General features: G+C 45.8%; 1 protein-coding gene across 1 annotated transcript in view; it reads left to right on the top strand.

Moving 5' to 3' along the window:
- Positions 1 to 1,265: 1,265 nt before the first annotated feature.
- Positions 1,266 to 25,837, top strand: part of arrdc2 (arrestin domain containing 2) — a 35,855-nt gene continuing 11,283 nt past the window's right edge. The window contains exon 1 of the mRNA XM_063032539.1: positions 1,266 to 1,743. Coding sequence (XP_062888609.1) covers positions 1,485 to 1,743 — 259 coding nt within the window. The 5' untranslated portion in view covers positions 1,266 to 1,484. The remainder of the gene's footprint in view (positions 1,744 to 25,837) is intronic.

Raw genomic sequence — 25,837 nt, 5'->3', positions numbered from 1 at the left:
AAATTAAAAGACCATAAAACATAGGAGCAGAATTAGGCCATTTGGCCCATCAAGTCTGCTCTGTCATTCAATCATAGCTGATTTATTTTCCTTCTTAACCCCATTTTCCTGTTTTCTCCCCATAAGTATTAACACCCTTACTGACAAAGAACCTATCAAGCTCCAGTTGAAATATGTTCAATGACTTGGCCTCCACAGGTCTGTGGCAATGAATTCCATGGATTCACCACTCTCTGGCGAGAGAAATGCCTCCTCATCTCTGTTCTGAGACCCTCTGATCCTAGCCCCCCCCTCAGAAACATCCTCCCCACATCCACTCTATCTAGGCCTGGTGGGCAGACAGAGCCAAGGGGGGGTGGTGAGAAGGGTGAGTTTGGAGACAGAGACTGAAAGACGATAAGTGATATCATGTCTACATCAGCGAGCTGAAATGTATACAACCATTTTGTGGCACATCTGAGCTATCCACTACTTGAGCTTCCGGTTATATGTCATTTCAGTTTCCCTTCAATTCCCGCAACCTCTCTGTCCTCAACCTTCTCCACTACCACAGTGTGGTCAGATGGTATCACACCCCCATACCCCTAGCCTGTGTGACAGAACTTTCCTTCGCCCCTTCCCCCACTGTTCCCTCTAAACTATGCAGGTGCCTGGCCACGCAGCAACGGAAATACTCCCACGCACGTAGCCTTTGTTGCCGCACAGCTAAACCTTTTACATATAATGTACCATGCAGTTTTCAGGCCGTGTAAATATATTCTGCTCAGAGCACTGGTTTCTTCAGGCAGCTGTAAAAAAATAGAAGGAATATTGCCACCCCCTCCCTAAACCAACATGGCTTCTGGCCATTATCCACTAGCTCCTATCTCACCCCTTTCTCTCATCACTTTATGCCATCTATCTTCCCTCTGCACTTCCGGTCCTGATGCAGGATCTCAGCCCAAAACTTTTCCTTTGCCTCCACAGGTGCTGCTCGATCCGCTGATCTGCTCCTTGCTGCAGAGAGCTGTAGATTTTGAGTAAAATGCTGGAAAAACTCAGCGGGTCGGGCAGCATCTGTGAGGAAAGAAACAGTTGCCCACACACCCAATGGATGGAGCTTGGTGGGAAGAAGTGATATGGCTTTAAAAAATAACAAGAGCATTTTTTTGCAGTATTATCTCTCTGATTGGTGGAGGAACGAGGCTCCTCCTCCTTGTCCCTATTGGTCGAATGTGTCTGATTGCACCAGTAATTCGCTAGTTTCATACAGAAACAAGCTCGGACGGCCTTTAGGGCAAGGCAGGAATTAGAGATATTTCAGCGAGAGACGGGGAGATTTGGGGGTTATTTGATCACAATACAACACTGTTGGCACTTCATCCGAAGAATATTTGGCGTGAAGTCGCCGTTGTAAAGGGTCTGGCCCCAGAGAAAGCAGGAGATAAAACAACAGGCGGCCCTGGCCTGAAATTTGGGCTAATTTCCTCATTTTTTAAGTAAACATGAAAGTGGGAAAGATCAGAAGGTTCCTGCTGGTCACAGACAGGATGGAGGACGCGGTGTACACCAGGGGTCAGCCCGTTTCTGGCCGAGTGATCCTCGACCTCCGCGCTACGGTCCGGGTTCGCTCGCTCCTGATCTGTGCAAAGGGGATAGCTGCGGTACACTGGCTGGAGAGCCGGAGTATCGGCATGAACACTGTTTACTCCGATTACAGCTCGTACGAAACCTACTTCAAGAAGAGGCTGCACGCAATTCGAGGTGAGCCCGATTCACGCTCTGGGTACGGGGGGCCGGGGGGACAACTGGTCGTGAACGAGCCTGTGTGTCAGAGAGAGAATCTCCTTGTGTCGTGACTATATTGAGTGACCAGGTGTGCCCTGTGTGGTATATGGATGCCGGGGCCACTTAATCTGAGTGCATCCGAGAGTTGGGCTATTTATCCTAACGCATGCACTTTGAGTTTGACGAGGTAGGCAATCAACCAGGAAACAATCGGCGTCTCCCTGGGCTGTTGTGTTTAATTAAAACTGTAATCATACTAACAATGCCCTCGCAGGGTCCTTCACTAAATCTGTTACCTTCGTTGATAAGTCGGTTTTCTTAAAACATTTTTTAAAAACGCGAAGGTTGTTTGTTCTAGTGCTGAATCTTGCTCCTGACATTCCCTATATTGACAGCTGGTAACAACAAGGCCGGCGAATGCACTGTGTGCAAAGACACGTCTGCACCCGAACACACTGCTCGGGGCGTTTCTCTGGCCTTGCGCCTCTCCCATCTCCTGCAGCTAGTGTTTATCGCACAACCGACACCACCAATGCGATTTATTGTGATGATACAGTTTCGTTTCAGCTTCACTGTGTCTGACAGAAAAAAGTGCCCAGTGTATGTACGAGAGACAGTTACCTTTAAACAACTGTGCACATCTGCTGTTTTGGGGGCGTTACAAAGCACACATGAATTCCTGCCTCTAACTACCTTGACTATACGAAGTGCTGTCTGCTCTATCCTGGCAGGTAAGCGCCCTCACACTGTTGACGAGCACAGAGGTATGCGTAGTTACATTGAGAGCGACAAACTTTTCACACTTGTTGAAAGAATGCCTGAAAATAGTTTAACTTTCTCCTTCGTGGCGTGACTCGCTCTGGCGCCCCCTTTGAGATGAGTCCTGTGTAGCCAGCGGCCTCTTCTCTGTATGCAGCCATCCAGTTCGTCAAGGCTGGGTGCCAACTGGACCACTGTACGGAACCTCTCCCCGGCACTGCAGATTCATTTTCAGTGTTAGGAGTGAGAGCTCTGATCTCGGTATCCAGGAAGAAGCTGCGTTGTCAGCATTCCCCACCCACGGGAATTCTGGATTTACAATGGCATCTAGTGTCGGCTGTGATGTGGGGTAGCACTCTCGCCTCTTGCCTTTGAAGGTGCTGGGCAACTCCTACTACTGAGATATCACCTAAATCCAGACTGGTTCTCTCTGTGCAGTCCCGAGGAAGTTTGTAACCCTTGACTTACTTATGATGATGCAAAGGAGGCCATCCAGCCCATTGGGTATATGACAGCTCTCATCAGTCCCATTGTCACTCCTTATTTCCCTAAATCCCTGTCACTTTATTCAGTTTCCCCTTGGATTATTTTTGCCCCTCGCTTATTTGGGATAATTCTTACAGTGGGCTGATTAGCTTGCAATTGTTTGGTATGTGGGAGGAAACCGAGGCACCTGGGAAACCCGTCCAGTCACAGAGAGAATGGAGACTCTGTACAGACAGCACCTGAGGTCAGGTCAGGCCAGCTCTGAGTCACTGGGAAGTGGTGGGGCAGCAGGCTTTAATGTGTTACCCAGCACTCCTGAGACATGCTGAAATGTTGGGATACCTCCCTTGAGTGAGAGATTAGACAACTCCCCTCTGGTGGATATGGCCATTACACGTGTAAGAACAAGTCTCACAGCTAATGATTACCTCCCCTCCCCACCCCAAGTAAGCATCCGTGGATGCTGGCTGTGCAGGAGTTAGCTGTGGTAGTTCCTACATCACGACCATGACTACAGTTCAGTTGATTGCAAAGTGCATTGGGCTGTCCTGGAGTTGCAGAAAACACTAAAAACTAAACAACAGAGGCTGCTGATAAAGCGTCTCCTGGTTTGCTGATGCCACTCACCACAGGAGATGTACTCTCTTCTGCAGCCTAATGGAGACATAGCCAAATTAGTATTTAGTTTCACAACTTCAGGACATCTCAGATAAGAATAATTACGGCCCCTGTAGTGGCTTAAGATGAATCAAATCCTGAGAGTTATTTCAAATTAAATCCACACCATGGATATCCTCTCACTTTGATGGAGATTACTTTTATAAAATCAAGTTATCTTCTCCTTCCCTTCCATTTGTTCCTCCCCTGAGCTCATGGAGCTGTTTTCTACACTAAAGGAGCTCAACAATGCAAGACGATAGAAACGCCCTGGGCAGAGTGTTGGGGTGCAGACGTGTCTTTGCTGCACAATCTGAGGGGCACGAAGGGTAGGTACAGTATTGGCACCAGGCTGTGAAGCAAGGGCTTGGAATCTGGGAAATGCCGTGCCCCCCAACTTCACGGTCTTGGAACGTGGTCCCGGTGGATGCTGCCGCTGACTGTGGAGTGTGGATCGGTGAGATCTAGTCCGACCTGCGCCCTGCGTCCTGCGTCACCAGCTCTGCTCGGACAGACCCCCTGTGGGCTGCGCCTAATCACTCGGCCTGTACAATCCTGCCACGTCAGGCGCTCACCCCAGCCCCTGGTCATCGGGAAGCTTCCTTCATCTCATGTGAATGCTCGGAACTCAACAGATCTTCCTAATGTTCCATTTGTAAATTAATAACCTCTCTAATAACTTTTTGCCCAGGACTTGTTCCACAAAGTTATGAAATTAATCCCAGAAAGCTACTTGACCCATTGAAGCTCTATGTACATATATCCCATCCCTGTGCACTTCCCATATAGTCCTGCAAATAATTTTCTCTTGAATGCCTGCCTATTTCCATACTGAATCAGAACCAGATAGCTTATCACTGACTTTAATGACATGAAATTTGTTGCTTTGTGGACAGCAGTCCAGTTCAAAGACAGGATTATTGTAAATTACATTAAAAATAAAGGTTGCAAAAGAATGGAACAATGAGATCGTATTCATGGACTGTTCAGAAATCGGATGACAATGAGTGCCTGTAAGAGAGCTGAAATTAGATCAGTAATTTGGAGTTGCTGAATAAAAACCTTTTCTCGTTGCACTATGCTGGCATCCCCAGGGCAGACCAGCCCCTGCAGAGCCAGCAACTCTTTGGTTCACCTTCCTTTGCCTGCCGCCACTGGTTTAGATTACATGGAATGTAGAAATGATGCACTACTGCTTTATCTCAGACACCAGAGCAACGGGTTCAGGCTCCATTCGTGCCTGTGTGTCTATCTGTCCCTGAGAGCCTAGGGTAAGGGAGGAGGGAGACAGTCGCCTGGTTTGTTCTCTATTGCCACCTGCTGGATGGTGCCTGGAGCCTATGGAAACGTGAACACGGATAGAAAGCCATTCACGACGCCTGATCATAAGGCTGGCTGACGGGAGCACTGCATCAGTATCTGGCTTGTGCTCGGACACTCATGGTGAATTTGATCCACAAAAGTGAAATTTCTAGCACATAAAACATCTTGATCTCAATGTGGTTATGTAGATCTCTCATTGAGAGTCAGGATTTTGATGGCTGTTGGCCACAGGAGGCTTTGGGTAAAGAATTCACAATGAATATCTCCCTTGGCATCAGGATTCCCAACAGTATGTTGTCCGCAAGTGAGCACTTCAGATGTGCAGACATTGTTGAAATGGGGCAGCAAAGCTGCACACAGCAAGATCCCACAATAATAGAAACATAGAAAATAGGTGCAGGAGTAGGCCATTCGGCCCTTCAAGCCTGCACCGTCATTCAGTATGATCATGGCTGATCATCCAACTCAGAACCCTGTACCTGCCTTTTCTCCATACCCGCTGATCCCTTTAGCCACAAGGGCCATATCTAACTCCCTCTTAAATATAGCCAATGAACTGGCCTCAGCTGTTTCTTGTGGCAGAGAATTCCACAGATTCACCACTCCCTGTGTGAAGAAGTTTTTCCTAATCTCGGTCCTAAAAGGCTTCCCCTTTATCCTCAAACTGTGACCCTTCGTTCTGGACTTCCCCGACATCAAGGACAATCTTCTTGCATCTAGCCTGTCCAATCCCTTTAGAATTTTATACGTTTCAATAAGATCCCCCCCTCAATCTTCTAAATACCAGTGAGTATAAGCCTAGTCGATCCAGTCTTTCATCATATGAAAGTCCTGCCATCCCAGGAATCAACCTGGTGAACCTTCTTTGTACTCCCTCTATCCCTCTATGGCCAGGATGTCTTTCCTCAGATTAGGGGACCAAAACTGCACACAATACTCCAGGTGCGGTCTCACCAAGGCCTTGTACAACCCTGCTCCTGTACCCGAATCCTCTTGCTATGAATGCCAGCATACCATTTGACTTTTTCACCACCTGCAGTACCTGCATGCCCACTTTCAATGACTGGTGTACAATGACACCCAGGTCTCGTTGCACCTCCCCTTTTCCTAATCAGACACCATTCAGATAATAATCTGTTTTCCTGTTCTTGCCACCAAAGTGGATAACCTCACATTTATCCACATTAAATTGCATCTGCCATGAATTTGCCCACTCACCTAACCTATCCAAGTCACCCTGCATCCTCTTAGTATCCTCCTCACAGCTAACACTGCCGCCCAGCTTCGTGTCATCTGCAAACTTGGAGATGCTGCACTTAATTCCCTCGTCTAAGTCATTAATATATATTTTAAACAACTGGGGTCCCAGCACTGAGCCTTGCGGTACCCCACTAGTCACTGCCTGCCATTCTGAAAAGGTCCTGTTTATTCCCACTCTTTGCTTCCTGTCTGCCAACCAATTCTCTATCCACATCAATACCATACCCCCAATACCGTGTGCTTTAAGTTTGCACACTGATCTCCTGTGTGGGACCTTGTCAAAAGCCTTTTGAAAATCCAAATATACCACATCCACTGGTTCTCCCCTATCCACTCTACTAGTTACATCCTCAAAAAATTCTATGAGATTCGTCAGACATGATTTTCCTTTCACAAATCCATGCTGACTTTGTCTGATGATTTCACCGCTTTCCAAATGTGCTGTTATCGCATCTTTGATAACTGACTCTAGCATTTTCCCCACCACCGATGTCAGGCTAACCGGTCTATAATTCCCTGGTTTCTCTCTCACTCCTTTTTTAAAAAGCGGGGTTACATTAGCCACCCTCCAATCCTCAGGAACTAATCCAGAATCTAAAGAGTTTTGAAAAATTATCACTAATGCATCCACTATTTCTTGGGCTACTTCCTTAAGCACTCTGGGATGCAGACCATCTGGCCCTGGGGATTTATCTGCCTTTAATCCCTTCAATTTACCTAACACCACTTCCCTCCTAACATGTATTTCCCTCAGTTCCTCCATCTCACTAGACCCTCGGTCCCCTACTATTTCCAGAAGATTATTTATGTCCTCCTTAGTGAAGACAGAACCAAAGTAGTTATTCAATTGTTCTGCCATGTCCTTGTTCCCTATGATCAATTCACCTGTTTCTGACTGTAAGGGACCTACATTTGTCTTAACCAATCTTTTTCTTTTCACATATCTATAAAAGCTTTTACAGTCAGTTTTTATGTTCCCTACCAGCTTTCTCTCATAATCTTTTTTCCCTTTCCTAATTAAGCCCTTTGTCCTCCTCTGCTGGACTCTGAATTTCTCCCAGTCCTCAGGTGAGCCGCTTTTTCTGGCTAATTTGTATGTTTCTTCTTTGGAATTGATACTATCCCTAATTTCCCTTGACAGCCACAGGTGCACTACCTTCCCTGGTTTATTCTTTTGCCAAACTGGGATGAACAATTGTTGTAGTTCATCCATGCGATCTTTAAATGCTTGCCATTGCATATCCACCGTCAACCCTTTAAGTATCATTTCCCAGTTTATTTTAGCTAATTCACGTCTCATACCTTCAAAGTTACCCTTCTTTAAATTCAGAACCTTTGTTTCTGAATTAACTATGTCACTCTCCATCTTAATGAAGAATTCCACCATATTATGGTCACTCTTACCCAAGGGGCCTCGCACGACAAGATTGCTAACTAACCCTTCCTCATTGCTCAATACCCAGTCTAGAACGGCCTGCTCTCTAGTTGGTTCCTTGACATGTTGGTTCAGAAAACGATCCCGCATACATTCCAAGAAATCCTCTTCCTCAGCACCTTTACCAATTTGGTTCACCCAATCTATATGTGGATTGAAGTCACCCATTATAACTGCTGTTCCTTTATTGCACACATTTCTAATTTCCTGTTTATTGCCATCCCCAACCTCACTACTACTATTAGGTGGCCTGTACACAACTCCCAATAGCGTTTTCTGCCCCTTAGTGTTATGCAGCTCTACCCATATCGATTCCACATCCTCCCGGCTAATGTCCTTCCTTTCTATTGCGTTAATCTCCTCTCTAACCAGCAATGCTACCCCACCTCCTTTTCTTTCATGTCTATCCCTCCTGAATATTGAATATCCCTGAATGTTGTGCTCCCATCCTTGGTCACCCTGGAGCCATGTCTCTGTGATCCCAACTATATCACATTCATTAATAACCATCTGCACTTTTAATTCATCCACCTTGTTACGAATGCTCCTTGCATTGACACACAAAGCCTTCAGGCTTGTTTTTATTACACTCTTAGCCCTTATACAATTATGTAGAAAAGTGGCCCTTTTTGATTTATGCCCTGGATTTGCCTGCCTGCCACTTTTGCTTTTCACCTGACTACTTTTTGCTTCTACCTTCATTTTACACCCCTCTGTCTCTCTGCACTTGTTCCCATCCCCCTGCCACATTAGTTTAAATCCTCCTGAACAACAGTAGCAAATGCTCCCCCTAGGACATTGGTTCTAGCCCAGCCCAGGTGCAGACCGTCCTGTTTGTACCGGTCCCACCTCCTCCAGAACTGGTTCCAATGCCCCAGAAATTTGAATCCCTTCCCCTTGCTATAACTAAAGGGTTAGTTATATAATCAGGTGATAATAATGGCCAGATAATAAACTTTCGTCATGCTAGCTGAGAAATACGTATTGGTTCAGGGGATCTCTAATCTTTTCAAAACAATGGCTGTGGGATTATTTCCAGCAAACTAACAAATTTAATATTTGTTTGAAAGTTAATGAAACAATCATGCTAATGTAATGTTCATCTGAAGGATCATAGAATAATATTTTCATAAAGGGAGAAAAAAATGTTCAGACTATTTTTGGTGGATTTTTGAGCAGGGGTGATCATGAATAATGGGTTTTTTTTTTGTCCCTCAGTGCACTTTTTCCTTGCCAGTCTCATTTATTTAAAAAAAAGCTTTACATCCTTCTCTTGCGAAGATACAAATCGGAGATCAGAACCATAACTGTAAGCTTGGCAAGGACCTGAAGGCCACTGTCTCATTCCTGCCGAAGGATCTCGGCCCGAAACGTCGACTGTACTTTTTCCCATCGATGCTGCCTGTCCTGCTGAGTTCCTCCAGCATTTTGTGTGTGCTACTTGGAGTTCCAGTATCTGCAGAGTTTCTCTTGTTTGTCTCATTCCTGTCTCTGTGAAACATTATTAGGGGTAATGCGATATGAAGCGTATAGATAGGGTAAATGCAAGCAGGCCTTTTCCTCTGTGTTTGGGTGAAACTAGAATTAGAGGTCATTGGTTAAGGGTGAAAGGTGACATTTCAGGGGGACTTGTTCACTCAGAGGGTGGTGATTTCAACACCTGAAGAGAAATTCGGGTAAGTACATAGATGTGAGTGGTGTGAAGGGCTATGTGCCAGGTGTGGGTCAATGGGGCCAGGCAGAATAATAGCTCAGCATGGACAGGATGGGCTGAAGGGCCTTTATCTGTGCTGTTATGCTATGATACTCCATGACAGTGCATAGAATACACACAGTTTGTCCAGAGGCCAAGCTCTAGAATTCATAAACACGGGCGTGGTAGAGCAGTAAAATGTCACGTACCACTGGAGTTGCTTTCCCCCGCTACCCTGCTCTGTTCCTGCCACCGCCGAGGTTCCCATTGACTGGTAGTTCCTAGCCCACATGGTCTGAGCTCGCTCTGCTCACGGCTCATGGCTGGACACTCTCTCTTAATGACAAGACTGCTTGTCCACCAGCCAACATTGCAGCAGCAGAAAATTCCACCAACTTATTATCAGAAGAGGTCACCCTCCATTCTTCCCCATTGTACACTCTGTTCCCTGGCTGTTGAATCCATCCATCTCTGGCACCTCTCCTTGGTTAAACAAAGTTGTTTACAAACCAAATTGCTTCATAATTGGCCTTCAGATGTCGAAAATGTTGTTTTGCCAAGATCCCCACATTTTCCTCCCAACATGGCTTCTACAAATCATCGTTACAGCTGAATCAGACTATGTCATCGCTCCTCACGATGTCTGTTGTCCATCCCGTAAAGCTGAGCTCACCTGACATTGCTGCTCATATCCGTACTAAGTCCATTGACTCATCGTTCTGTGGTTTGACACCTCTGCTGGCTCCTAGGGCATCTTAATGGCAGCTTCCGTCACCATTTTAAAATGTGTCTGTCTATCTGCCCCTATAGAACATAGAACATGGAAACCTACAGCACATTACAGGCCCTTCAGCCCACAACATTGTGCTGACCATGTAACCTACTCTAGAGACTGCCTAGAATTTCACTACTGCATAGCCCTCTATTTTTCTAAGCTCCATGTACCTATCTGAGTCTCTTAAAAGACCCTTTTGTATCCACCTCCACCACCGTCGCTGGCAGCCCATTCCACGCACCCACCACTCTGTGTGAAAAACTTACCCCTGACATCCTCTCAGTGACCATTTCCAAGCACCTTAAAACTACGTCCCCTTGTGTTAGCTATTTCAGCCCTGGGAAAAAGTGTCCGGCTATCCACATGATCAATGCCTCTCATCATCTTATGCACCTCTGTCAGGTCACCTCTGATCCTCTGTCGCTCCAAGGAGAAAAGGCCAATTTCACTCAACTTATTCTCATAAGGCACGATCCCCAATCCAGGCAACATCCTTGTAAATCTCCTCTGCACTCTCTCTGTGGTTTCCACATCCTTCCTGTAGCGAGGTGACCAGAACTGAACACAGCATTCCAAGTGGGGTCTGACTAAGGCCACAGCACAATTGCTGTAATTTCCCCAGTCTTCTCATTGTCCTGCCTTCCCGTTTTATTTGGAGATACAGCCCGGTAACAGGTATTTGCGGCCAATGCCACTGGAGTGACCAATTAACCTACTGACCCTTGCGCCTTTGGAAGCCCACGTTGTCACGGGGAGGACGTACAAACTCCTTACAGACCGCGGCAGGTCTGAACCCGGGTCGCTGGCGCTGTGAAAGCGTTACGCTACTATGCCGCACGCATCCTTCCGCCCGTTTTCAGTTCCCATGCTTTCTGCTGCCTATGCTCCCAGCCCGCAATCTGTCTCTCGCCTCAGTTCCTTGCGTGGCTCGGTGTGGGATTTAGTTAGGATCAGGCGCTTCAGCAAATCTTTACGTTGGTGATGGTCACTGTTCCTTGGAAGTGCTGATGCAAGTTTCGGCGTGACGCATCGACACCACTCCTACACCTGGATGGCACCTGGATGTCGTCGCGGATCACTTGAGTGTTAGTTGTCTCACAGTTCGCGCCCCTTCTCCCCCAGTTAGAGCCATGGATGATCCCAGTGAAGAACCTGATCAGGAAAATATGGGACACGGGGGAGGGAGAGAGAGGGTGATGTAGGAACTGGGTGAACCTTAAAATACAACAGGCAGAGGGCGAAACGGTACCTTTTTAGACACCCGCGGGCCCATTTAAAAATGAAGGATCCCATCCCCTCCCCTCCCCCATGAGAATGTGCTGTGTCAACACTGAGACGTGACATGGGGCGGTGACAGGACATTTTTAAGGACGTCACTACGAAAGTATCGGCAGTGTGTTCAGTACAGATTGTTACGATGCTGACAATGCCAGCTGGTTTCGATGCGGTTTCTGCAAGATAACCATTCCTTCAAACAGCCAAAACAAGATCACTGCGCGGAGTAGCTGCGATGTTTTCAGAGATTCTGTTCCCTATCCTAGATTCCTGTTTCTGAGAACAAGTCTGCAAATTTAGAACACATGTAAGACCACACGATATTTACTCTTCCTTTTTGCAAATTATCCAACAGAAACTTGGTCCAATTGTCCTCCGCCAAAGATGCATTCAGTCTTTATTCCGTGTATAATAAACACATGCAAGTGTCTCATTTTAAAAGCCTGTAGTACTTGTTATCGGTGATTTCCGCTGTGTGTGTCTATAGGGTGCCATACCCGGAAGAGAAGTGACCAATCAAATGCGCTTCAAAAGCTGGAGTTTAAAAAAAGCAGCTGCAGTTGCTACGGTGACTGTGTATTGCACACCTGAGCGTTCCGGCTTGAGGGGGAAATAATTAAAGACATTTGTTGCAAATCCGCAGAATTGCTACAGTAAATTAAAAGTTTTTTTTCAAGATATTTTAAAATCAGTAAGTCCTCGAAAAACAGATTTTTCTCCAGCTTTCAAGAAAAGAGAGAGAAAAATTTCACCAAAGCAAAAAATAAATTTCATTCAACCAACCGTATTTCTATCATCCCTTTTACCATTTCGAGACATAATTGACATGAAGTGGTTAAAGGGACGACAGAAATATTATTTAAAATACACTTGAAGTGTGAGTAATTTTATAATGGAGGACGCGTGGGTGTGCATGAGGTGACAACAGTTGGTCTATTTTTAGAGCATTAAAGTAACGCCCTATTCGGTTTCAGTCTTTGTACATGACTAAACCCTCATTCTAGACTCTATTATTTAATCAAAACTCTTTTCTGTAGAGCAGAGTACCACAAAGACTTTTATAGGCATTACCAGAAGGCACCAAGATACGTGACGATAAGCCTGGGAATTTAGCTATAATTAGCATCTCAGAGGTGAGATCTCCAAGGTGGAGATGGAAGAGGTACCGTGTGGGTTTTAGCGAAGAAATTCCGGAGACTGAGGCAGTGATTAAAAATTGGGTTGATCAAGAGCACCTGGGATGTAAAGAAACCTGGGCTGGAGACACGGGTGTGGCAGTGCTAGGAAACGATTGAAAAGCAGGTTGCAAGATGTCATAGAACATAGAAACACAGAAAACCTACAGCACAATACAGGCCCTTCGGTCCACAAAGCTATGCTGAACATGTCCTTACTTTAGAACTACCAAGGCTTACCCATAGCCCTCCATTTTTCCAAGCTCCATGTATCCATCCAGGAGTCTCTTAAGAGACCCTATTGTTTCCGCCTCCACCACCACCACCACCGCCAGCTCAGTCCATGTACTCACCACTATCTGCGTAAAAACAATAACAACAACTTACCCCTGACATCTCCTCTGCACCTACTTCCAAGCACCTTAAAAATATGCTCTCTCGTGCTAGCCATTTCAGCCCTGGGGAGAAACCTCTGACTATCCACACAATCAATGCTTCTCATTATCTTGTACACCTCTATCAGGTCACCTCTCATCCTCCGTCGCTCCAAGGAGAAAAGGCCGAGTTCACTCAACCTATTCTCATAAGGCGTGCTCTCTAATCCAGGCAAAATCCTTGTAAATCTCCTCTGCACCCTTTCTATGGTTTCCACATCCTTCCTGCAGTGAAGCGACCAGAATTGAGCACAGTACTCCAAGTGCGGTCTGACCAGGGTCCTATATAGCTGCAACATTACCTCTCGGCTCTTAAACTCAATCCCACAACTGATGAAGGCCAATGCACTGTATGCCTTCTTAACCACGAAGTCAACCTGCGTAGCAGCTTTGAGTGCCCTATGGACTCGGACCCCAAAATCCCTCTAATCCTCCACACTGCCAAGAGACTTGCCATTAATGGTATATTCTGCCATCATATTTGACCTACCAAATGAACCACCTCACACTTATTTGGGTTGAACTCCATCTGCCACTTCTCAGCCCAGTTTTGCATCCTATCAATGTCCTGCTGTAAACTCTGACAGCTCTCCAGACTATCCACAACACCCCCAACCTTGTGTCATCAGCATATTTACTAACCCATCTCACCACTTCTTCATCCAGGTAATTTATAAAAATCACAAAGAGTAGGGGTCCCAGAGCAAATCCCTGAGGTACACCACTGGTCACTGGCCTCCATGCAGCATATGACCTGTCTACAACCACTCTTTGCTTTCTGTGGGCAAGCCAGTGCTGGATCCACAAAGCAATGACCCCTTGGATCCCATGCCTCCTTATTTTCTCAATAAGCCTTGCATGGGGTACCTTATCAAATGCCTTGCTAAAATCCATATACACTACATCTACGGCTCTACCTTCATCAATGTGTTTAGACACATCCTCAAAAACTTCAATCAGGCTCGTAAGGCATGACCTGCCTTTCACAAAGCCATGCTGACTATTTCTAATCATATTATGCCTCTCCAAATGTTCTTAAATCCTGCCTCTCAGGATCTTCTCCATCAACCTACCAACTACTGAAGTAAGTCTCACTGGTCTATAATTTCCTGGGCTATCCCTATTCCCTTTCTTGAATAAGGGAACAACATCCGCAACCCTCACATCCTCAGGAATCTCTCCCGTCCTCTTTGATGATGCAAAGATTGCCAAAGGTTTAGCAATCTCCTCCCTTGCTTCCCACAGTAGCCTGGGGTACATCCCGTCTGGTCCCGGTGACTTATCCAACTTGATGTTTTCCAAAAGCTCCAGCACATCCTGTTCTTTGATATCTACATGCTCAAGCTTTTCAGTCCGCTGCAAGTCATCCCTACAATTGCCAAGATCCTTTTCCGTAGTGAATACTGAAGCAAAGTATTCATTAAGTACCTCTGCTATCTCCTCTGGTTCCATACACACTTTTCCACTGTTACACTTGATTGGCCCTATTCTCTCACATTTTTTATTACCTAGTTTTTTGAACCTTTCGTAAGCTTTTCTTTTCCTTTTGACTAGATTTACAACAGCCTTTGTACACCACGGTTCCTCTACCCTGCCATCCTTTCCCTGTCTCATTGGAACGTATCTACACAGAACCCCACGCAAATATCCCCTAAACATTTGTCACATTTCTTCCGTACATTTCCCTGAGAATATCTGTTTCCAATTTATGCTTCCAAGTTCCTCCCTGATAGCCTCATATTTCCCCTCACTCCAATTAAACGTTTTCCTAACTTGTCTGTTCCTAGCCCTCTCCAATGCTATGGTAAAGGAGATAGAATTGTGATCGCTAGTTCCAAAATGCTCTCGCACTGAGAGACCAGACACCTGACCAGGTTCATTTCCCAATACCAGATCAAGTACAGCCTCTCCTCTTGTAGGCTTATCTACATACTGTGTCAAGAAACCTTCCTGAACACACCTAACAAACTCCACCCCTTCTAAACCCCTCACTCTAGGGAACTACCAATCAATATTTGGGAAATTAAAATCTCCCACCACAACAACCCTGTTGTTATTATTACTCCTTTCCAGAATCTGTCTCCCTATCTGCTCCTCGATGTCCCTGTTACCATTGGGTGGTCTATAAAAATCACCCAGTAGAGTTATTGACCCCTTCCTATTCCAAACTTCCACCCACAGAGACTCTGTAGACACCCCTCCATGACTTCCTCCTTTTTTGCAGCCGTGACACTATCTCTGATCAACAGTGCCATGCCCCCACCTCTTTTGCGTCCCTCTCTGTCCTTTCTGAAATATCTAAAGCCTGGTATTTGAAACATAGAAACATAGAAAATAGGTGCAGGAGTAGGCCATTCAGCCCTTCGAGCATTTATTATGATCATGGCTGATCATCCAACTCAGAACCCTGCACCAGCCTTCCCTCCTTACCCCCTGATCCCCGTAGCCACAAGGGCCATATCTAACTCCCTCTTAAATATAGCCAATGAACTGGCCTCAACTGTTTCCTGTGGCAGAGAATTCCACAGATTCACCACTCTCTGTGTGAAGAAGTTTTTCCTCATCTCAGTCCTAAAAGGCTTCCCCCTTATCCTCAAACTGTGACCCCTCATTCTGGACTTCCCCAACATCGGGAACAATCTTCCTGCATCTAGCCTGTCCAATCCCTTTAGGATTTTATATGTTTCAATCAGATCCCCCCTCAATCTTCTAAATTCCAACGAGTACAAGCCTAGTTCATCCAGTCTTTCAGCATATGAAAGTCCTGCCATCCCAGGAATCAACCTGGTGAACCTTCTTTGTACTCCCTCTATCCCTCTATGGCCAGGATGTCTTTCCTCAGATTAGGGGACCAAAACTGCACACAATACTCCAGGTGTGGTCTCACCAAGGCTTTGTACAACTGCAGTAGTACCTCCCTGCTCCTGTACTCAAATCCTCTCGCTATAAATGCTAGCATACCATTCGCTTTTTTCACCGCCTGCTGTACCTGCATGCCCACTTTCAATGACTGAAGTAGCCATTCCTGCCCCTGCACCATCCAAGTCTCTGTAATGGGCACAATATCATAGCCCTAAGTGCTGATCCACACTGTAAGCTCATCCGCTTTATTCATAATACTTCTCACATTAAAATTGACACATCTCAAACCATTGGTCTGAGTGCATCCCTTCTCTATCACCTGCTTATCCTCCCTTTCACACTTCCTCCAAGCTATCTCTATTTGTGAGCTAACCTCCTTTCCTCCGTCACTTCAGTTCAGTTCCCACCCCCCAGCAATTCCAGTTTAAACTCTCCCCAATAGCCTTTGCAAACCTCCCCGCCAGGATATTGGTCCCCCTCAGGTTCAAGTGCAACCCGTCCTTTTTGTACAGGTCACACCTGCCCCAGAAGAGGTCCCAATGATTCAGAAATCTGAATCCCTGCCCCTTGCTCCAATCCCTCAGCCACGCATTTATCCTCCACCTCACTCATTGTCACATGGCTCAGGCAGTAATCCTGAGATTACTACCTTTGAGGTCCTGCTTCTCATCTTCCTTCCTAACTCCCTGTAGTCACTTTCAGGACCTCCTCCCTTTTCCTACCTATGTTGTTGGTACCAATATGTACCACGACCTCTGGCTGTTCTCCTTCCCACTTCAGGATATCGTGGACGCGATCAGAAACATCCCCGGACCCTGGCACCTGGGAGGCAAACTACCAATCCACTGTCATACTGAAGCGTTGCTTGACTGACGTCAGCAAGCACATTTAATTTTTTTTTAATTTCTTTAGGATATGGATATTGCTAGTAGGACTGGCATTTATTGCTCCAACGATACACAAGGAATAAAATCAGCCTGTTGCAGTCAGTGCTGTTGAATAAGGAGTGCTGGGAAATCCACCCAGTGACGATAAGGGGGTCTATTGAGGATTACGTGACTTGGAAGGGTTAGTGACCCTGTACATCTGAAAATGCCTCTTTCTCAGTGGTAGGGACAGTGATTGTGAGAGAACCTCAAGTTCGTGGTGCACTGCACCCCGCAGATAAATTGCAGCCACTGGTGGAGAGCATTCGGACTGGTTGTATCACACCTTGGTGTGGAGACGCCAACGCAAAGCAAAGCAAAGGGGCTTCAGAGGGTCGCAGACTCAACCAGCTCCATCACAGGCACAACCCTCCCCACCATCAAGGACATATTCGCTGGGCGGGGGGGGGGGTGACTCAGGAAGGCGGCATCCATCATTAAGGACCATTGCCTTCTCGTTACTACTACCAGGGAGGAGGTACAGGAGCCTGAAGACCCACGCTCAATGATCCAAGAACAGATTCCTCCCCCTGTCATCTGATTTTTGAATGGTCCCTAAACACTACCTCATTGTCCCTTTTTAACACGATTTTGTGCACTTTATGCAGTCCTGGGTAGGTCTGTAGTCTAGTGTATTTTTATGTTGTTTTTTACGTAGTTCAGTGTAGTTTTTGTATTGTTCATATAGCACCATGTTCCTGAAAAACGTCTCGTTTTTACTGTGTACTGTACCAGCAGTTGTGGTCGAAATGACAATAAAATTGACTTGACCTGACTTATTTTATAATTTAGAGCCACCTTTATGGCTCGGCACTGTGTAACTGCCGCGAGGGGAAAAAACACATCATCACTGTCATAGAAGATGGGACAAGAAATTCTGCTTCTGATGTTTAAAATGGTGGTCGGAGGACCAGTCAACCACCTTGCTTTGTCCTGGACAGTGTTGAGAGACTTCAGATTTTTTTTTTTTTGGAGCAGCAACTATAGGGTTGTGTCATCATCATGATCATGTGCCATGTCACATGACGTGGGCAATCATAGTCAATGACCATAATTGTTTTTGCCAATTTTTTTTTCTACAGAAGTGGTTTGTCCTTGCCTCTTCTGGGCAGTGTCTTTACAAGACGGGTGACCCCAGCCTCAATCCTCTTCAGAGATTGTCTGCCTGGTGTCAGTGGTGGCATAACCGGGACTTGGGATATGCACCAGCTGCTCATATGACCATCCACCACCTGCTCCCATGACTTCACATGACCCTGATTGGTTGCTGCACCTTGCCCGAGGGTGACCTGCGGGCTAGCGGAGGGAAGGAGCACCTTACACCTCCTTTGGTAGAGACGTATCTCCACCCCCTCCCACCCAGTGTATTTATCATGCAATTTGTGGTCATGATGGAAAGACTTTGTGGTGTCAGGAGGAAGAGTCGCTACTCAAGCTCTGACCTGGCGATGAATGGCTAGATTCTTCTTGGAGACAATCACTTGATGGCACGTGTGGTGTGAGTATTACTGAGTCTGTTTATCCAGGTCTTGTTGCAGGTGAATGAAAAGTGAATGGGGCTTGGTGCAAGTTGGGACATGAGCAACAATGATTAGGACCGATCTAATTTATGGACCATGTCAAAGGTTAGACAGATTGGGAGGGCAAACAAATCACAATACGTCGAGATTACAAAAGCACAGGTGAGGGTCTCAGTGCAGTTGAGTTCTTGAAATCGTGGATGATTTTCCCCATGGCCAAGTAGCTTGCGTGGACATAATGGCTTGCTGGACAAGGTGCAGGAAGTCATGGTCATGGAGTCATTCAGCAAAGATACAGGCCCTTCAGCACACCCAATCCAGGTAAACCACCCAGCTAGATCTAATTTCCTGCATTCGGCCCATATCCCCCAAAGCACCACCCCTCCGTGTACCAATCCAAGAGCTTCTGGAATGATACTATTGTACTTGCCTGTAGCAGCTTGCACTTATATACTCCAGACCCTCTGCATGAAAAATGTTGCTCCTCGCTTTCCTTTTAAATATTTCCCATCTCACCCTAAACCTGCGCCCGCTAGTTTTGGATTCCCCTGCCTGGGGGAAAGACTATTACCATCCGCCGTATCTGGGCATCTCAGAATTTCCAGTATGGCCACCCTTCATTCTTTTATGTTCCAAGGAATAAAGACCCAGCCTGGCCAACCTCTCCTTATAAAGTGTTTATCCAGGTCGTCGTCCTATGATGGCCACCAACATCCCTGTGGTCAGAAAGGGAAAATCCCTGTGGGAGAGGATACTGCACACAGCATCTATTGGTTCCCTCCCATGGGACCGAGTAAAACAAATCCTTCCCAGCATCACAGACATTCACCATGGAATACCCGGCCTGAGATGAGGTCTACAAGCTGCAGCATTTATGTGGCTGCTCTGGCTGAGTTTCTGGCCAGTGGTGACTTGTAGGATCCTGGGCAACCTTGGCGATACTTTGGTTGAAATCTGGTTGAGCACCAGAGGAATAGGTTTCAAGATTCAAGATGGTTTGTCATTCTTCGGTACACAAGAGGAGAGGAGAACAAAACAATTGTTACTCCAGATCTGATGCAGCAAAAGTAAACATACAATAAGCACGAAACACAATAAATATAAATACGTAAGATTAGCGGATATACATAGACTCAGCAGCCACTTTATTTGGTAACTCCGGAATTGAATACAGTGGCCACTGAGGGTGTGTTTGTGGTCTGCTGCTGCTGTAGCCCATCCAATTCAAGGTTCAACGTGTTGTGGGTCCGGAGATTCAATTCTGCATTCCACTGTTGAATTGTGTGGTTAGTTGAGTTACTGTCACCTTCCTGACCTCGCTCATTAACAAGTCACGTTGGCCAACATGTCTGCTGCTCACCGGATGTGTTTGTTTTTGTACCATTCTCTAAACTCCAGAGACTGTTGTGCAGGGAAAATCCCAGGAGATCAGCAGTTTCCAAGATACTCAAACCACCCCGTCTGGCACCAACCATCATTCCATGATCAAAGTCACTTAGATCGCATTTCTGATGATTGGCCAAACAACAACTGAACCTGCTTTTATGCGCTGAGTTGCTGCCACATGATTGGCCGATGAGATGTTGGCGTTAACGAGCAGGTGTACCTAATAAAGTGGCCTCTGAGTGTGTACCAAGCATATGTACATGAAGTCTCTCCAGGTACAGGAGTATCTAAACAAAAGGCGACTCTGACAGGAAATGATAAAGTAGTGGTGTTTTGGCCTGGGACAAAAAGTTTTGCTTAAAAAATGAACACCAACACGGGGCATTTGGGCCAGTGGACCGGTGTCTAAGGTATACTGTACGTGTAAGAAATGAGCTTCTGAGTCAAACTGTCCTGAAAGGAAAGGATTCTATAACTCTTTGAACAGATTTGCACTGTTGCTGTGTGCACAATTTCTACGATAACTTACAAGAATGCTGTTCCCTCCGCTCAGATGCTCTGTCTCTGACGTGCCTGTTCTCACGACCAGACTTCCCATTCCAGGAAGTCCAAGGTTCTCAGAAAACAGGGTTTCCCCTCCGCTGCTACCAATGCAGCCATCGTCCACATGTCTGCCCTCACCCTGTACCTCTTTCCCGCAGCATAACAGGGAGAGGCTACTGCCTCCACGTCCAACATATCACCGTACTCTGCAACTTCTGCCGTCTCCAACTACATCCCGTCACTGGGCACACTTTCCCCTGTGTGCAGGGATTGTGCTGTCCGTGACTTGACGCCTTCAGCCTCCCCACCAGTCTCCCTCCAGGTACTTATCCCTAAAGCCACACCTGCCCCTTCACCTCTATTCAGAGACCTAAATAGTTCTTCTAGGTGAGGCAGCAGCTCACATGTCAATCCTCTGAGGTCATCTGTTGTATCCAGTGCTCTCAGTGCAGCCTCCTCTACTTCAACGAGACCCACACAGTCTGGAGGATCATTCCATCGAGCACCTTGGCTCTGTCTGCCAGAACAGGCAGGATCTCCTGGTGGCCAGCCATTCTCATTCCATTCCCATTCCCACACTGACGTCTGAGACGCTGTTTTACTTTCAGAATGCTTGTGTGTGGAGTCCTTCTCGTAAATTGTGCTGTCTGTTCATTTCCTGTAATTCAGGGGAACTCCTTCAGTCTTGGGTGCGGTGAGCGTCCCATCCAGGTTTAATCAGGATGAAACCAGTTTCGATTTTGAATCCAGGGCAAAGTGGAGATTATTGCATTAAAAGTAGATCATTTAAGCATTAAAATACTTGGAGTGATAAAAAGCACATTGCACGGTGTGTGGTGGGATTGAAGAGCAGTTCCCAGTACAGGGGAACAGTAGATTACACTGGACAACAAAGATTTTGCTTCCTGAATGCTTTTGGGTGTATCTGATGTATTTTTAGCTGTTGATCATGAAAATCACCAAGAAATTTCCTTCACGTGCACCATTTAAAAAAAAAGCCTATATTTGTTATTTCAATTCATATTTCAACTCAATTAAAATGTTGCCTACAGTGTAAGCTGAGAAGTTATCTATCTTGTCTGGGCATGTCTGGGCATGCTTAGACAGGGCGGATGCTGCACGGCAGGACAAGTTTTAGAAAGGCTATGAAAATGTCATACACGCACAGTTCTATGCATTGTGTTAACATGTATCAGTTTACAATGACGTCAATGCGCTTCCTCTGCACGCATAGTATATTCTGTGTACTCATTATAATAAAGTAATTGTATTTACAGGAGTATTTGTGATAGCGAAATGTCTCACCAATGTTGTAACAGCCCCAATATTTCTGTTATATTTGTGATGAATATGTGCTTAAATCTCAAAGACGAAACATGGCCCCTCTTATTAAGAAAGCCCATGAGTGCCACTTTGGGCGTAAACTTGGCTGCCGGGACAAAGCCTGGGCTCCTCTCGTTTGCTGTGCAACATGTGCTGTCAATCTCTGAGCCAAGCTCTAAGATACTCGGTAGTCAATGCTGTTCACTGTCCCGATGAGATAGTGAGAGCAGAAGGCTCATGTGACAGACCACTACTTCCCGCTGACCAGTCTTAAACCTGGAGTTTAAGAGCATTCAGAGACTCTGCAAATGGTTCCACGGTACGAGGCAATTTGGCCCACTGAATCCATACTGGCTCTATTCCAGGGCAATTGAACTAGTCTTAGCTTTGGGTACTCCTCAGCACCAGCTTCTTGCAGGTTCAAGTCTGTGCCCCATGGGCACTGCCTAATGGTTTTTAAGAAAAACTAAGCTAGTCTCTTTCCCCCGACCGTTGAAATTCTTTCCTGTTAAATACTGTACATACGTGGTTCTCTTTTGAATGCTGCATTCATACTCCCTCCCACTATTACCCCTGGCAGTCCATTTCAGATCCTAAACACTAGCTGTGCTTTTTTTAAAAACATACTTGTGACACTCTTGGTTCTTTTGCCAATCACCTTTTTCCTATGTGTTCTTCTGTACACTTTTTATGTACTTTTGACTTTACTAGCAGAGAAGGTTTCTCTGTTTTTATCATCTCATGGCTTTAAATGCCCTTATAAGTTCTCTCTGTAATGTCCTCTGTTCTGTGGAGAACAAACCTAACTCTAGTCAATCCTCATGATTAAAGTCCCCCATCACTGGAATAGTTTTGGCAAAAGGCTTCTGAGCCTTCACAGTTTTCCTAAAGTGTACTGGCTAGAACTGGACATGAGCTCTCCAGTTTTGGCCGAACCAATATTTTATAAAGGTCCATTGTGATTTCTCTTGAGTATGGTAAAAATCGCAAGAACAACAAGAGCAAGTTATGCACCAGTCATTCCTTACTTTTGATATTGCTGATGTGCCTTCAGAACTTGATTATACAAATCCATCGTTTTTTTTGTATGTGGACAATACTGGCAAGATTGGCACTTCTGGTCTGTTCTTAGCTGCCTGTAAATTGAGGCAATATTTCAGAGCGAACTACATCAGCAGACCTGGAGTCACATAGAGATAGGTCAGGTTGCACCTGGGGAGCAGATTTTCTTCATTAAGGGATGTTAATGACACCAGTAGGCTTTTTAATAACAAAACCTTCAAATTGTATTGATCATGATTAATGCAACTATTTTCAGCCAGGGTTAATACAAATGGTTGATGCGTTTTGAATTTTTATTACTGGATCAAAGGTTCAGATTTCCGGTTACTGGTGTGATGAATTAGCTTCAGTACTTTTGAAAATCTCTACATTTGTATTTAAAATTTCCTACCAAATGATGCCCTCCGTCAGTCGGGGTCAACCATGGGATGTTGCATCCCAGCTGTCTATACGATACGCAAGGCAGGACAGTACGATTTGGGGATCAAGCTGTTGCCCACGTAGTAGGCTTCCCCCCCAAACACACAGCTGATGAATCCAAAGGACTGGCAGAGGCCAATACAGTTTGACATCAGTGGCATCGCAGGAGTTGCCAGTCAGCGTTGGACTCAACATAGGGATGCCAGTTCTGGATTTTTCCCTCGGGGTTTACTCCTGAAGCCTTTTGCACGAGTGGGTATAGCTGCAATCTAGCAGAGGTTTCAGATCAAAGTTATCCCTTCTCCTAGATGAGCTGCCAAGCTCCATCTGCCTGAAACGACTGGTTTCAAGGTGCCAGTAAGCCTCCTTTCCCCCTTCTTCTGTCTGTAGAAGTGATTCTGCCGTACTTACTATCTAAGCCCCGCGCGAAGGTCAGGAGCTGGACTTGGTTGTCAGAGGCTGTTTGAGACGCGCTATTGGGAGCTTAACTCCATTACCTCCCCAGGCTATACAGTAACAACTTTAAGAAACCAGTGAATTTTCTGCCAGTTTGAGCTAAACACCACCAGAGGGCACCAATGCTCATCTTCTGATTTACAATTGGCAACAAAAATACAGGTGTACAGTACGGATGTTGTGTTTCATAGCAAAGATCCGGTCATCAGGAATATGACTTCTGAAGTACTGTCACTCTTGCTCCCTGCTTTTAAATTTCTGGGTGTACAGTACTTAGGCACATATATGTATAGCTAGGGTGCATAAGACTTTTGTGCCGTACTGCATTTGTCAATATGGAATGGGGAGCGAGTTTGGAAATCTGGTGAGATCAAAGGATGTTGGGAATGGCGAGGGTGGGGTGCCTCGGGAAGGGTGAGGTGAGATGCCAGTGGTGGGGTGTAGTGTGGGTGCAGACACACCCAGCCCAGAGAGAACAGGCAAGGTTATTCGATTCCAAACAATTGATTTATTGATCACTGTAAAATGTCTCTCTAGTGCTTCCCTCGCCCTCCCCTCTCCCTTCCTGTTTTCCCAACCATGATTCTCCTCTCCCTTCCCCTTTTCCCAACCATTATACCACTCTCCCTGCCCCCTTCCCACTCTCAGTCCACAACAGAGACCCATATCAGGTTCATCACTCATATGTCATAAAATTAGTTCTTTTACATGGCAGCAGTACAGTACAATACATAAAATTACCACAGTACTGTGTGGAAGTCTTAAGGCACCCTAGTGTGCGTTCTTGTTCTCTCTCGTGTGTTCTCTCTCTCTCTCTCTCTCTATCTATATATATATATATATGTGTGTGTGTGTATATATATATATTATATATATATATATATATGTGTGTGTGTGTGTTGCTTTAAATAATATAAAAATATTATCTTTTAAATAAATGTGGCACAGTGGTTGTTACTGAGCTAATGATATGGGATTCATCGACTCTGCTTTGGTATTCAAATCCTCTATTCATAATCCTGGAAGTATTGCATTAAAAAAACAAACCAGTGATGTGCACAAAACTACCTGATTTTTGGTTCACTAATTCTCCAGGGAGGAAATCTGCCATCCTTGCTGGTTATGACGTCAGCCTTGCCAATGAAATTGTCACCCTCAAATCACCTAGTGAGCCCCTCAGTTGTACTAAAATATTGAAAGGGAGTCAAACTGGACGAATCCAGTCCCCCCACCCCACCCTGCAATCAGTCTATGTACCAATATTCCTCATGGCCCTCAAATATTTGAGGTGTTCCAAAGAGTTGTGAAGTGGCGGTCTGACACAATCATTGTGTCTTCCTGATTGTTACTATGGGACCTTCTCATAGAAAAGGCCCAGACAGCGTGGATGTGGAGAAGATGTTTTCTGTAGTGGGGGAGTCCAGGACCACAGAGCACAGCCTCAGAACAGAAGGACATCCCTTTAGAACAGTGAGGAGGAGATATTTCTTTAGCCAGAGCGTGGTGAATCTGTGGAATTCACTGCCACAGATGGCTGTGGAGGCCAACTCCTTGGGTATAGTTAAAGTGGAAGTTGATAGGTTCTTGATGCGTAAGGGTGTTAAGGATTATGGGGAGAAGGCAGGAGAATGGGGTTGAAAGGGGTAATAAATCAGCCATGGAATGGCAGAGCAGACTGGATGGGCCAAATGGCCTAATTCTGCTCCTATATCTTATGGTTTTATGGTCCCCACCCGATGTGGAACATGGGAGAATAATCTTAAACATTGTGCGTAGGCCCGTTGAAATCACACAGCATTGGGCCAGCCATGCAGAGGAGGTAGTGGCAATCCTCCATGTCGAATAATGCTTGAAGAAGCGCCGAAAATAGAGGGACGTTCTACGTGGGGCCTCCGCTGACCGAGTCCTGAAGGGTTGTGTTTGTAGCAGGGAGTAAGTGAACCAAGAGGTAAATGTCTACCCTACCTGTGGCAGGCACACAGTGGAGACAAAGCCTTGTCTTCACATCTTGCTGAATGGCACCTCAAAGGTGTTCACCAGGATAAACTTCCAATGGTTTGCTCTAAACTGAACATCCAGGGGGCGCTGTGGGCCATTAGCAGCGGAGATGCACACTACCACAATCTGTAACCTAATGGTCCAGCACATTACTCCCTCGATCCTCAGTAAAAACCCAGGGAATCATCCTGGTTCAATGAAAAGAGTGGAAATGCTGGGAGCAGTCCCGGACATAGTTGAAAACAAGTTAGCAACCTAGTGCAGTCCCTACAAAAGCAGAGGGCACAGGGAACACCACCAGT

Source organism: Mobula hypostoma, chromosome 24, assembly GCF_963921235.1.
Source record: "Mobula hypostoma chromosome 24, sMobHyp1.1, whole genome shotgun sequence".
Lineage (NCBI taxonomy): Eukaryota > Metazoa > Chordata > Chondrichthyes > Myliobatiformes > Myliobatidae > Mobula > Mobula hypostoma.
Note: the sequence above shows the minus strand (reverse complement) of the source record. Positions and strands in the feature narration are given on the sequence as shown.